The 13827-nt window shown below is 37.5% G+C and overlaps 1 protein-coding gene across 1 annotated transcript in view; it reads right to left on the reverse strand.

The window, feature by feature from the left end:
- The window catches only part of TENM3 (teneurin transmembrane protein 3), a 98574-nt gene that overhangs the window by 51507 nt on the left and 33240 nt on the right, over positions 1 to 13827 (reverse strand). The window contains exons 9-12 of the mRNA XM_026087754.1: positions 11333 to 11479; positions 3916 to 4132; positions 2745 to 2864; positions 2094 to 2355 (exon numbers count right to left, since the gene is read on the reverse strand). Coding sequence (XP_025943539.1) covers positions 2094 to 2355; positions 2745 to 2864; positions 3916 to 4132; positions 11333 to 11479 — 746 coding nt within the window. The remainder of the gene's footprint in view (positions 1 to 2093; positions 2356 to 2744; positions 2865 to 3915; positions 4133 to 11332; positions 11480 to 13827) is intronic.

Consider the following 13827-nt stretch of genomic DNA (forward strand, 5'->3'; position numbering starts at 1 on the left):
TGAAAGAATATGGGGAAGAGTTTCTTTCTCTCTGCCAGTCTCCCACACTGTAAATCTGGCTTTGCCTCCTTTTATGAAAAGATTGCAACAGTTCCTCAGGAACTGAACAGATAGTTTTGAATGGAATCTGAATCTGCCTTTTTTTTTTTTTTTTTAATCAGAGTCGTGAATTTTTTGGGAGACAGACTGTTGTGCATTATGCATTTCCAAAGGCACAGCTCCCACTTGCGGGGGCAGTGTATTATGTATATGGGATGAGCAAAGAATAGCACAGAGAACATTCCTTGATGTTTTTATACAGTATAGTTACTGAATTTTTGCATACATAATGATAGTACTTTTTTCACCTCATCAGAAATTACACATCAGCATCTACTGCATAATAACCTGTGAGAATGTGACCTTTTCTTCTGGTCGGTTTTCTAAAGAAATCACCCTGACCCAACATCTGTACTGTCTGCCACGCCTCCCACCTCACAACTTTTGAACTTGGCAGCCAATTTCAACCACATTTCAAATAACAGTAGAAATCTCAAATATAATTCATTTAGGGTTTATTAAAAAATGGGGTTCAGGTAGGGAAGAAGTATCCAAGTTTAATACTCCCATGGAGAAAAAGGCTGAGTGTGCTCCGTGGGGGAATGACTGGACATGGCAGTTAGCTGGGATTATAGCGATGGGTGGGAATTAGTAGGAAACCAAACTTCATTAGTCCCACTGCTCACAGAATGACTTGTTTATCTAAACATTACAATTGTTCCTTGAAAATATATATTTTCTGACGTTTTTCTATTATTACTTTTTCTTGATTTATACACCACCTATTTAAGCTATTTTCCATCACTTCAGGAACAGAATCTATCATCTGTTGCCAAAACAAGGAAATTGGAGCTGTTTTTCTGTGGACTGTATTTTGCAAACACTTTTTTCTAATTGACTTGCAACTACCAAAGGCACAGAAGTGATAGTGAGGATAAAAGCGACCATTTGCTAGCACTGTCTAGGTCTGTGAGTGTTTAGCTGTAACTCTTTTGCAACTTTATTTTAAACCTGTTCCTTCCATGAATTGCTGAATTGCTCTTTTCTTAAAAGCTCTAAATGAAAACAACTTGAATACATTTTCTGTGTTCCCCTTGACGATGCAAAGACATTTCTTAGTGAATGGTCAAAAAGAGTGCCCTATATAATTATGAAATTGTGAGAGGGACAGAGAGAGACAGAGAGAGAAAGAGACAGAGAGAAAGAGAGACAGAGAGAGACAGAGAGAGTGAGAAAGAGTGAGAGCATGCGAGAAAGAGAGTGCGCAAGAGAGAGAGAGCGAGAGTGCTGTTTTAATAGGAAAAGCTTGACCAGAAATCAATAATGGGACAAATATTACTTCTTGAAATGCAAATCTGCTTTTAGAGTTGAGGAAGAACACCTTACTGATTAGTTATTTGAGACGAAGGAATCTAATACAATCAATGTTACAGAAAAAACATTCAAATCACGGTTCTTTCAGTTTAAAACAAGGTTTCGATGTTTTTAAATCTAATGTTTGGTCTGGGTATTACAAGGTCTGAGAAATTAGATTATCACACATGCTTACTGCCTTGCAAGCCTATCCTCAATGCTACAACCACAGAGTTCTCTTATTTTATAAAAATATGAGTGACATGCTACTTATCAGGACTAAATAGATAAGGTGAACTGTATGGGATTTTCAAACATAGTGGAAGAACACATTTTATTTTCAGTCCCTAAGGTACATTTCTAAGACTAACAGAAGGACAGCCAAAAAAGTCAGATGTACAACTGTGTGCCCATTTTAATGGAACAGTGTCCGATAGCTGAAGATACTGTGATTTAAATAATAGAAACAAATATAAAACCAAATATTGGTGTGCATCAAGCTTTCTTACCTGTTTCTTTTTTTTCAAATAAAATTAAAAAAATCATCCCATGGAACAAATAAATTTGTCTGAAAATCATCATCTGTTGCAATTTCTTACCAGTCAAAATTATTTATTTAAAAAAACAGTTTGCACTCTTTGCATTATAATCATTTAACAGTATTCTGAAATAAAATGCTGCTTATTTGAAGCACGCTTTACCTGTGTCTCTGGGATGATAGGACTGTCTTCTGGAGAAATTCGAAAGAGGGTAGATAAAGGTGAGGACACAATAACAGGGTTTGGCCTTACAAATCCACTCAGATCACAACTAGGAATGTCATTCTCTTCCTTTTTCATGACCAGGGTATCCATGACATAAAAGACATTCCAGGGAATCCATACTGTGTGAAACTGCGTCAGGAAGGGCGATCGTTCAAACACCAGTGTCAGAGAGGCACCACCATTTGCTACCAAGTCAAACCTAGAAAAAAAGCAGGGTTAGCTATTCAGCAAATTCCCAAAGCCATCTACAGTTTCCATTTTACTGATTGATTCTTCATCCTATTGTACTGCTCTGAAGACAGAATAGCTCTACTGGGAACAATGGAGAAATCAATTAAATTACATTACATAATACTGCACTCAGAGAATGGAGAATTTGGGACGCAGCATTTAAATTAAACAAGCCCGTTTACTTCTGAAGTATATAATCGTCATGCTTAACATTATTTGAAGAATGTACAAAGTACAGCTTTCCTCATTAATTTTTTCATGTCTTTTGTTTCCATTATTTTATTTCTACAAGCGACTCCTGATTTATTAATGTATTTGTTGTTTCTGTGTCTTAAAAGTGCTTCAAAGTGAACTTACATTCCATCTTGGCGAGTGATTGTATATCCATATTCTGGATAGTGTAAAAAGGAGACATTAACTCCAATGAGTGGAGTTCCATCAGCAGTTAATACTTGGCCCCTTATGACAGATGCAAGACTGTGAAAAAGATGCAAGATCATATTACAAATTTCTTAGTTCTCTTCTAAATAAGTAACAGCTAATTCAGTGAACACACACGCACACACATCTCTCTTCATGATATCAAGTACTGTTAACAAAAACATTCCTGAGCTTCTAACCCTTTTACAAGTTCACATAATTTACATTCTCTAAACATATGCCTCAACATCTACAGCTAATCACTTTCTTTTAATTTAGCTGAGTTTACTTTAGTTCATTTTGTCTGTACTGAGTTACTAAGACCAATAATTCAATGAAGAATTTTAAGAACTTATAAACTCTAGATGTTCCACTATAAGTCATACCTCTGGCAGATTCATAAAGGAAAATGTATTTTTCAATTAGTATCAGAGCAATCTGTAAAACTGCAGGGACTAAGTACAAAATTTAAAAGAGCAATAAGGAACATTTGTGCAACAACTTTTAATCAACTGCTGTGCCCAAACACATTTAATGTTGTCAAATTACTGCAAACACAGTAGTTCTAGTGTAAATCATCTTCTTTCACTCAGTGAGATCTAAGACACCTGCTTCCTGTTACTGGTTTATTTTCAGGTCATTACTGCTTCATAGAGCACCAATAGAGTCAAATAGTTTATGCAATTATACTGTCATGCACTTAACAGTTCCATTACATTAATTCATAATTTATATTATTTAGTGAGCTCAGTTTTAGAAGTGCAGCTTTGCTTTTCCTTCTGAAGTGCTTTCATTGCTTTGATATATTTCCAACTGTGCTAACCCAAATCAACTGGTTAAACTAAGATTTATTTAATCATTAATGAAGTGCCCTGTTAGAATACAGGTACTAAGCATGGCAAGTACCTGCTGTAACCTACTGGCACTAGCAATTTGAATTTTGTAGGAAAGCAGACAAAATGACAATTTGATAATATTAAGACAAAATGTCTTTGCTGAAAGCCCACTCCATGACATTTTCAATCACAGTGGCTCTCCTCCTAATATGACTCTCACACACTCTTCAATCGCTTTTCATAGTCATGAGTAAAAGATGAGTCATGCCCACCTCTTGTTGAAAGGACTTTCGCCAGGTATGACATGAGTGCTGTCTGCACCTATGAGAAAACTGATCCGGTCATAAAATGCTTTGGCAGCTTGCTGAGATGGCGATTGTTGGCTTTGGCTGATAATATCTTGGGGATCGGGTAGTCCACGACAATAAGGCTGATTTTGGCAAGAACTCTGCAAACAGCAGTCAGGATCCATACAGTCAACTAGTCCATCTGTTGGCAGAAATTCACACAAATGAACACACTCTTCTTCCTGTGCTTTGTATGAGAAGAAGCCAGCTAGCAGTGAGATTAAAAAAATTATGCAGTATGAAAGAATATTAATAACTAATATTAGTACGAATTCACTCTCAATTAATGCTAGTTTGTTCCCTCTGCATTCTTAAACTCTTATGAAAATTCATGCAAGCTGAATGCAGTCAGTGTCTTGTAGGTATTAAATGTATTTATTCAATACTTTTCTAAAAACTTGTGGAACAAATCAGAAAATGCGGGGACTCAGGCGCTGCATACACTCTTAACTTATAAATATTAAACATTTGTAGGGGGGCTAAGTAGCTTTTATCTGAGGTTATTTGGCTTGCTAGGGAAAAGAAACAAGTAACTCCTACTCTGCTGTTTTCCTGAACTTTTTAAGCATACGTATGCTGCAAGTAGCTTTAAATATTTAACAACATTTATCAAGGTGGATTCCTTTACACTTTGGAAGAAGGATTTTGTTGCTAGTGGCAAAGGCAATTTCCACAACTATTTTGCATGGAAATGTATGAGAAAACAAAATCTGTACTTAACATTTAGATTTTATTCTGAATGCACTGATGAGGAATACTGGCCAGTACAAACAAGATTTAAACACACGGGTGCCTTTACGCTTATGTGCTTAATATTCACATATAATGAGCATTAGATCTGTCACATCACTGGAAATCTAATTTGGTGAAAGATTAAAATCAAGATCAAATTGATAACTACTAATTTGCTGTAAGTAAAGTCATAAGGAAAACGAGCTTGGAAATGTCAGCTACAGAAAATTTCTAGATGAATGTAATATGGTATCGCATAGCTGATAATTGCTTCCCCAAAAGAACAGCAAGACTGAAATAGCTCAAACGTTTTATTATTCCATTTAGATTACAGAGGGAGCTTGCTTGCTGCAACTGAACTGAAAAACATATCCACATAGCATTCTGAGGAAGCCCATGACTGCTTCTTTCACAAAAGTATCTAGCTTTATAGTAAAACTTCTTTTTGAAGGGAAAAGTATCATCCATTTTTGCTCAATCGTATGTTGAAAGAACGTAAGTAAACAGAGATCTTCTAAAGGTATTCCTCTAAGAATTGCCTTGCTATGCGGATCAGAGGACTAGCAAAATAGTAGAGAACTGGGATTTCTGTTCTTTTGCACATCTAAAATTCCTATTTAATGCAGTTGACACTGAAGTGAGTTCAAGGAATATAAAAGGCATGAAAAAATCATCATTAAGTACATCAAAGTTTAAACTCTTTTTTAAGAGAAAAGAAATATTGATTTTTCCTGGGAGGAGAGGTTGATAGACCAGACGGCTGTGCTGCCATTCAGAGGGACCTCGACAGGCTAGAGAAATGAGCAGAGAGGAAACTCATGAAGTTGAATAAAGGGAAATGCAAGGAATAACCCAGGCACCAGGACTGGCTGGGGGCTGACTGGCTGGCAAGCAGCTTTGCAGAGAAGGCTCTGGGGGTCCTGGTGGACAAGTTGATCACTGGCCAGCAACGTGCCCTTGGGGCAAAGAAGGCCAATGGTATCCTGGGCAGCATTAGGGAAAGCGTTGCCAGTAGGTCGAGGGAGGTGATCCTCCCCCTCTGCTCAGCCCTGGTGAGACATATCTGGAGTGCTGGGTCCAATGCTGGGCTCCCCAGTACAAGAAAGACATGGACATACTGGAGTGGGGTTAGTCAAACTAAGATGATTAAGGCACTGGAGCAACTCCCAGAGATGGGACTGAGAGATGAGACTGAGCGCTCCCAGAGATGGGAGCTTTCCCAGAGAAATGGGACTGTTCAGCTTGGAGAAGAGAAGGCTCAGGACGGATCATACCAATGTGTATAAATATCTGAAGGGAGGGTGTAAAGAAGACAGAGCTGGACTCTTCTCAGGGGTGCCCAGTGAAAGGACAAGAGGAAATTCCATTTAAAAATGAGAAAAAATTTGTTTTTTACTGTGCGGGTGGTTGAACACTGGAACAGGTTGCCCAGAGGGGCTGTGGACTCTCCATTCCTGGAGATGCTCAAAACCTGACTGGACATGCCCCTGAGCAACCTGTTTTAGGTGGTCCTGCTAAAGCAGGTGGGTTGGACTAGATAATCTCCAGAGGTCCCTGCCAGCCTCAACCATTCTGTGAGTCTGTGATTGTCTACAGTCTCATTCTTGTACAATATGAAGCTCCTTTCTAGCTGAAGTACTGAGCTCCCTTGCTGGTTTTAACTCTAGAAGTCTGGATCAGTGCCAAAACTAAGGGTACTGACGATTAAAAGCATAGTTTGGGTTTTTTATACCTCTCTCTGGTCTCCCAGGCAATATCTGGTACAGTTGCCAAAGGAATGCTAAAATTTAGTCATTCATCTTTGTTAGTTTATAAAAAGCAAATGCACATCTGGTGTATAGTCTGCAGGTCATAAAACTGCATGAGATTGACACCTTCTGAACTAATCAGCTGGAAATGCATTTTTACAAGCCTCTCCACTAACATCAATCAGAGAAAGAATCTCATTTTCACCAGCCAAGATACAGGGACACACTGTTTGGTATTCTTCTGTGGAGTTTACCAGCAACTTGTCCAGGCGAGAGACGGATGGTTATGAATCTGGCTCCTTATAACCTCAGAAAACATTTTTCATTCTTTATCCGTACTTATGTGGCTAGAGCTATCTAGTACCACTAAGTTGACTACACTATTGCACTGTGTGAAGCAGAGTAAAATTTCCTTTCTGAAATAGCTCTGTAAAATTATTGGTGAACTTTGTTTAGCCTGAAAAATATGAGTCTTAGCGCAACCCTGGCTTACCAGCTATATCATTCAAATGCGATAGCAAAATTATAAGGAAAACAGAAACTTACAGCTGGACAATCATTATCAACCTCAGAAGGCTATTTTATGTTTTTTTTTGTTCTAGATATAAATGGTTCCTCTGTACACAGCAGATGTAACGAGTCCATTAGCGTTTTCCTCCTCAAAAGCTTAAAGTCTAGTTGTGAAAATCTTGACTAATGCTACTTTTCCCTTTGTTGCAAAATGCACAGAATTGCAATGGAGCACAATCTGGTGATAAGATTACTTATTTGGAGAGACTAATAAAAACAAAAAACGTTAAATGAGGAGAATCAAGACTTCTATGGAGGATTCCTGCACTTCTGAATGTCTAAAAATAAGATGCATGAGTGTGAATGTTTGCCTTTGAGTGGAATTTAAAGGGTATATATAAAACTGCTGGAAGGAAGAAAATCTGTGGGACAAAATAATTCCAGATTATAAATTCCACCAGAGTGTCGAGAGTGGATCATGCCTATGACCTACATAAATCACATTGTTGGTAAATAATTTAATTGTATATTTAAGTAACACAGAAACTCTATGAAGTGAAATTCAGTGTCTGTATAGGAAGAAAACAGTTTTGGAGCCATACTGCTGCCCATCCCACCAGAACAGTTTCAGTGACTGYGGTACACTAAGGCAAGAGGCTGTAATGGACAGAAAACTCAGTACTGAGCAACCTCAGTTATCCTCACATATATGAAGATCACATTGTGTTATCCCGAGCAGCGCACAAGGACCTTGCTCAATGAGTTACTATTGCAGTACCTATGGCGGAGTACCCATAACATAGTCAACATTCTTGTTGGAGTGAAGAAGCCTAAAATATCAAGTGTTAGGCTCTAAATTAACTGTCATTCCAGAAACGAATCTTGGCCTCATGGCAGATAAGTTCTACAGATACACCAATCCCCCACTCCCCAGCAGCCATGGAGGCAAACAGAAAGGTGAAGAATAGTGGGGAAGTATTTGAGCACAAACCAGAGAACATTAGTGCGCCACTTTATCGATCCTAATTCAAGTAGAAACTTTCTGAAATGTCCTGAGCTTGCGTTATCTTTGTGCTTATTTAGTTTATCTTTTGACATGCAAAACATCCTGAGGCACTAAGTTCCTATTTTAATTAGCAGCCTGCTTGAATACAAAAGAAAATATAATTCCACATATGCCTATTTCTTACATGCTTTTCCGAAGCATTTGCTATTAGCCACTGTTAAATAAGGGACACTGGGCTAGGTGATCTTTAGTCCGACTCTGTAGTCCCCTGTGACAGTATTTATCATAAGCAGGCTGTCCTAGCCCGTGCAAGTAATTATAAAAATCAACTGCTAAGCAAACCTTGTTTTGTTATTTATTTTAATTTTAGCAATAAAAGAATGTTAATAATCCCTACCAGTGATAACCTGTCACTACTCTTAATAATTGAATAGGAACCAATAAAGAGCAAGCCTAACAAAGTAACCTCTTTAATAAAAGACCTACCTAAACTAAAGAGTCYACAGTTTATTCTTCCTATGGAATGATGACAAAACATGTCCCAGTTTGTTAAAGTATTATAGCAAAACATTTTTTCCTAAGTAAGGAAGTCAGGCTTATTCCACCCATGGAAAATTCTGACTCCTGGTGAACTTTCCCCTCGCCCCACAGAGCCATTAAGAGTTCAATTCAGCCTAAGGTCTGCTTGTGGCACCTGTGCTCCTTCTAAGTTGTTAAAACRTATGGAAAATTCTGTTATTTACTATCTAAATCAAACACATAGAAAAATAGAGAAAGGGTGTGATCTGTAAGACTTTCAAAAATCCATATTACAATGAAGACACGTAATAATCATCCCATAATATGTCAATAGCACACAGGAGGGAAAATGATCAAGAATGTCCTTTGTTCCATAATCATTTCCTATGGATAATTTTCCCATTGAAGCCAGTGGATGTTCACGCTCACAGAATTTGAACACTCAGTTCCAGAAAGAGCTAAGAATTAAAGCAAGAGCAGACACTGTTCTTAATATGAACTACAGTCATACTAATATATGAAATATATTTCATCCAGTGTATGATGAAACATAAACATTAACCACAGTATATCAATTAGCTAACAGCCAAGATAACTTTAATTATACAACCACTGAGCCTAGCGTGATGTAAATCACACTACTTGGGGTCATCAGTATAAATTCAGCCTAAGTGCTCAAACAACCTAATCTTCCACAGTAAACAAATACGGCAAAGAGACGTCCTTTGCCATTACCTGTAGCTGTCTGCAATCTGAACAGCTTGCTTGAGAGATTAGTGGGCTGACTGCAAGTATTCTTGGAACAGGAAGAAACAGTGCTTCTCTTTCCAGGTGGACTTCTGGTAAAGAGAACTTACCTTTCCCAGTTTTGTTTGGTATCCTCACAGTTTTTAATCTAATTTAATTTAAATGTTATAGTTTAACCTTTTTCCTCAGCCATTAATCAAAGACTGAAGTGAATACGCTTACTGAAGCACATAAATGAAAAATAAGAACCACTAAAAGAGAAATGCCAATGACAAATAGCATTATGTAGGTCAATCATGGCAAAACAGCTGGCCAACCCCTACCTCATACATAGCTGGGTCATGTCTGAAAAGGAAATAATAATAAAAAAACAAGAGAAAAGGCAATGCAAATATCACTCTTAAAGCTTTTTTTTCTATATTGTCTTTCTTTCTAAACTTTAACTCACCCTGCTAGTTCCTTCTGCTCCAATTCCTTGTTCTTTTTCCCCTTTTACTCACAAACAACTATCATTTTTTCAGTCTGAAGGAGCATCTTCTTTTCCCTTGTTCTCTTTATGTGCATTCCTGTTCACTGCTTCTCTTCCTCCTGCTGCTCTGTTATCTGCTGTTGACTCTCTCTTGCGTTCTGACATGCCGCCTCATTCTATTATCTTTAATATTTATTGAATCTGTTTTAGTCTATCCTTGGGCTTTTTTTTTGGCTTTTTTTTTTCCCCTATATCACCTATTTTTTCCCTCCAAATTGCCTTTGTTCTAACCTTTCTAATTTCTCTTCCTCCTTGCTTTGTCTCTTTTCATGCTTGCAGGTTTCCTGTCTTCCTTATGCTCATAATCCTTTGGTACATCTGAACCTAACTCCCTGAATGGCACATCTCTGCATGAAGAGCCTATGGCTGAATCACTCCTCTTGCTCCCTTCACACATGCAGAAATACAGGTTTGCACTAGCTCACTGCAGACCAGATCATCTCAGATTCTTCAGGCCCCTAAATGTGCAAAGTTGATTCAAAATATAAAATACGTAAAGGAGAAGTGTGGTAAATCAAATGATGTGTAAGACAGTAAATAACGGCAGCACTGTTTTGACCATGTTATTTATTTTCCCCAGGAAGTAAATGTTGCCGTAATCTACGGTTTTTGATGTCTCAGATCCCAACTGCAATCAGGATATAAGAGTAAACAGCCAACCAAAATGGGAAAGATATAGACAGTCTAAAGCTGAAAGATAAGGTCAGTCACATATGACATCATCACCCAAAAGCCCTAATGGAGTTTCTTATCTCTGCTCTGGATCTGAAGGTGTTAAAAAAAAAAAAAAGAGTAGATGAGAGAGCAAGAAAGACAACAAAAGTATTACAATGTTCTAATATTTGACTACATTCACAGTTTAACTGGTTTTGTGAGTTTTTTGTGGGATTTGAGTCATGTCAGAAAGTCACAGCCCCTCTGTCTTCACTACCCGACAATGATTTGATCACAGATTGATTCCTTCAGTCAACAGTCCCGCATGCATCTCATTGCAGATTGTTATCTGTCACATGAGTGACAGACTGCAGAAAAGCAAGCAGAAAAAAGAAAGACTTCTAGAAGCATCCTGTCAATTATCTGAGCATTCACAGACTATGGATGAATAAGATCTTCGTAGACTGGGCAAGCCATTGTTTCCAGAAATAATATCACAGGTCAAAATGTAAAGTCCCTATTTGGTCTTTTCTCTTGGGATAATTTTCTTGTGAGGTCACTGAAAATTTGAACTCCCATCTTTCTTTTTTTTTTTTTTTCCCCACTGCAATTCATTGAATTGAGACCATGCTTTATTCCAGTACAGAGAAACATCACAGGGAAACTACCGTGCCACCAATCAGTTTCCAAGCACATATTTCATCTGTTGCAATAATCTTGTAAGGCTTTGCTTGTATGCCATACGAAAGCAGCAAATGTTGCAGTGCATTCTTACAGGCACGAGAGCGAGTAAAACACACACGTGACTCTCTAAGCTGTATTTTTTCACCCGACTGTAAAATCTCAGTTCCTCAATATATTTTCCCCAATGTTAAAACTTTAGTTGGTGTATCTTACCTCCTTCGTTGTCCTTACTGTCAGTGCARAGGGTTTCCATGGCCACATCGCAGCCGGCTCCCCGCCACCCCGGCTGGCAGACGCAATGCCAGCCGTTCTGGTCCAGCGTGCACCTCCCGTTGCTGTTGCACAGGCCAGGGCAGCCCTCTGTTGAAACAGACAAAGCAGAAAATCACGAGTGATTTAAATATTGCAACCATGAACCAAAAAAATACAAACAAGGGACACTTACTGGGAACAGGCCTTTAAAACAGCACAAATACTGTAATTGCACATGGAGTGGAACAGCAACATTACCTGGGGAACATAATTCTTAACAAAGTGGCATCTGTGATTGGCCTGACACTTGAGACACCACTTACCTGTACAGGCAGGAAATATATGCACCAATCCTCTAAATACCTGCAGGCCAGACAAAATTAAGTTTGTTTTTTAATTTTTTATTTTTTTGGCAAAGTAACAAGAGATGAGTGCACAGCGCAAACACAGCTGCGTAAAATGATACATTTTTCTGCGCTCATAAAATAGAACATTATTTGCTCTATGCAATATTGGTTACTTACTGGTATAAATATTTCAGCTCCCTGTTACTAAGACCAAATCCCTCCAAATTCTTAAGCAGGAAAGCGTGTATGATTTTAGGCATATAATAACAGAGAATGTTAACTTTATCTGGTCTCAGAGTTGCCGTATATTCATGTGAAATTACAGTGTGTTAAGTAATTGCACAAAGTATAGGCCAGTTTTAATGACTATACTTTATGCCAAAAGTACATTCCTTTTCACAGAATAAGCAAAGCCCAGGAAATAGTGAAGCAGCTTAGCATCTATTCTAACAAACATTAGGATTCAGGCTGCATACGGATGGGACAGGACCAACAAGATTTCCAACTAAATGTAATAGCTGCGCGTATTTGATTACTTAGGACGGACAAAATGAAATACCATAAGGACCACAATAAAACATTGATAGACTGAACAAAAACACGGTAGTGACGTGCTTCMAGACAGATAGCAGAGAGTGATTTTTTGTGACAGTCTCCCTAAGGCTTTTGTGCTGTTACCTTTATATCCTATCTTGTCTGCTTTTATGGCCAGGAGGGAAAATTTGGGAAACAATTAAAATAATTTATTATATCCAAAATCTATAATTGTTTTCAGTCTAACATTACATAAAAAAACCCCAACAATATCTGTCACTTCTTAGTGATGAAATCTGGCATGCAGCCAACATGGCCTGTATGAGGATGAYAACACTTGATAAATATGTAGATTCTGGTGTTCCTTATCTGAGACTATGATAAGACATTGACAGAAGCAAGTGCAGAATGGCACCAAGTATCTTAGGTGAAGGTGGCTACAAATCAGATATTTTTGGACAAAACAATTATTTGTAAACTTTTATAAAAAACACTAAATAGCTGGTGAAAGCATTTCTTCACTTTCTCAGACTACTCTCTTTGTGAACTCATCTACTAATCTATTTTGGTTAAACTTACTTGAACTTAGAATATTCTTTCAGAAGTAATAGCTTATTTTTTCTTCTAAAGAATTATGAATATAATGACTCCTTTCGACTATGCAGTTTCAAATTACAAAAATCCCCAGAAAAAGTTATAAAGGACGCTTAACTCTTGTCAAATTACTCATAGAAGGCAGAGAACCATAACAGCCTCTTATGAGAAAGTATGATGATGTTATAGTTATGGATATCATGCCATCATGCCAGGCTGAGATTAGTCTCACTACTCTTTTTCTTTCAGACTGTAGCTGCCAACAGGATTTGTTGATGTACAGAGAGCTATTCTTTTCTGAATGTTTCTTCTGCTTCATTTATGGAACACGTACAGATTTAATTGCCCTACTGACAGAGTGTTTTAGAAGTCAATTGGGTACACTCAAGACTTATTGTGTGAAAGCCTGGATATTGCCATGAATATTGCCATATTCTAATGAAAAAAAAAAAAACACAAAGAAGGAATAGAAAAAGATACTCAGAGAAAGAGGGGTAGGATTTTTGTTGACAATTTTTCTATCAAATTTTACCATAACTGAAGATACAAGAATCTTTGCTGTTTCATTTTGGGCCTTTACATCCTTGAGCCTTTTAATTGAAAATGTTGCATAAAGCATATAAGCTTTTTCTAGCTTCATAYAAAATACAAGTCATAATTTTCTATAGATATGTCCACACTTAGATAAACAAAAGCTTAAAATCCTGAGTTAGCCTATTGATCTGGCTATACATAAACATATCTGTAAGTAACCTCTTCTTTAGAACTATTGACACTTGTTCTGTGACAGGAGTATCACTTTGCTTCTTTTCCTAAATATTTACTTTTTCATAGGTAGAAGTCCAATGACAAAACTAACAAAGATAAAGCACCAAACAGCAAACAAATACTATCTTCAGTTTTTGGTTCAAGCAAAATCTAATACATGTATACAGTTTGTACAGAAATGTGTAACAACTAGCAAAATATTATTATATAACA

Source organism: Apteryx rowi, unplaced genomic scaffold, assembly GCF_003343035.1.
Source record: "Apteryx rowi isolate R43461 unplaced genomic scaffold, aptRow1 scaffold_73, whole genome shotgun sequence".
Taxonomy (NCBI): Eukaryota; Metazoa; Chordata; class Aves; order Apterygiformes; family Apterygidae; genus Apteryx; species Apteryx rowi.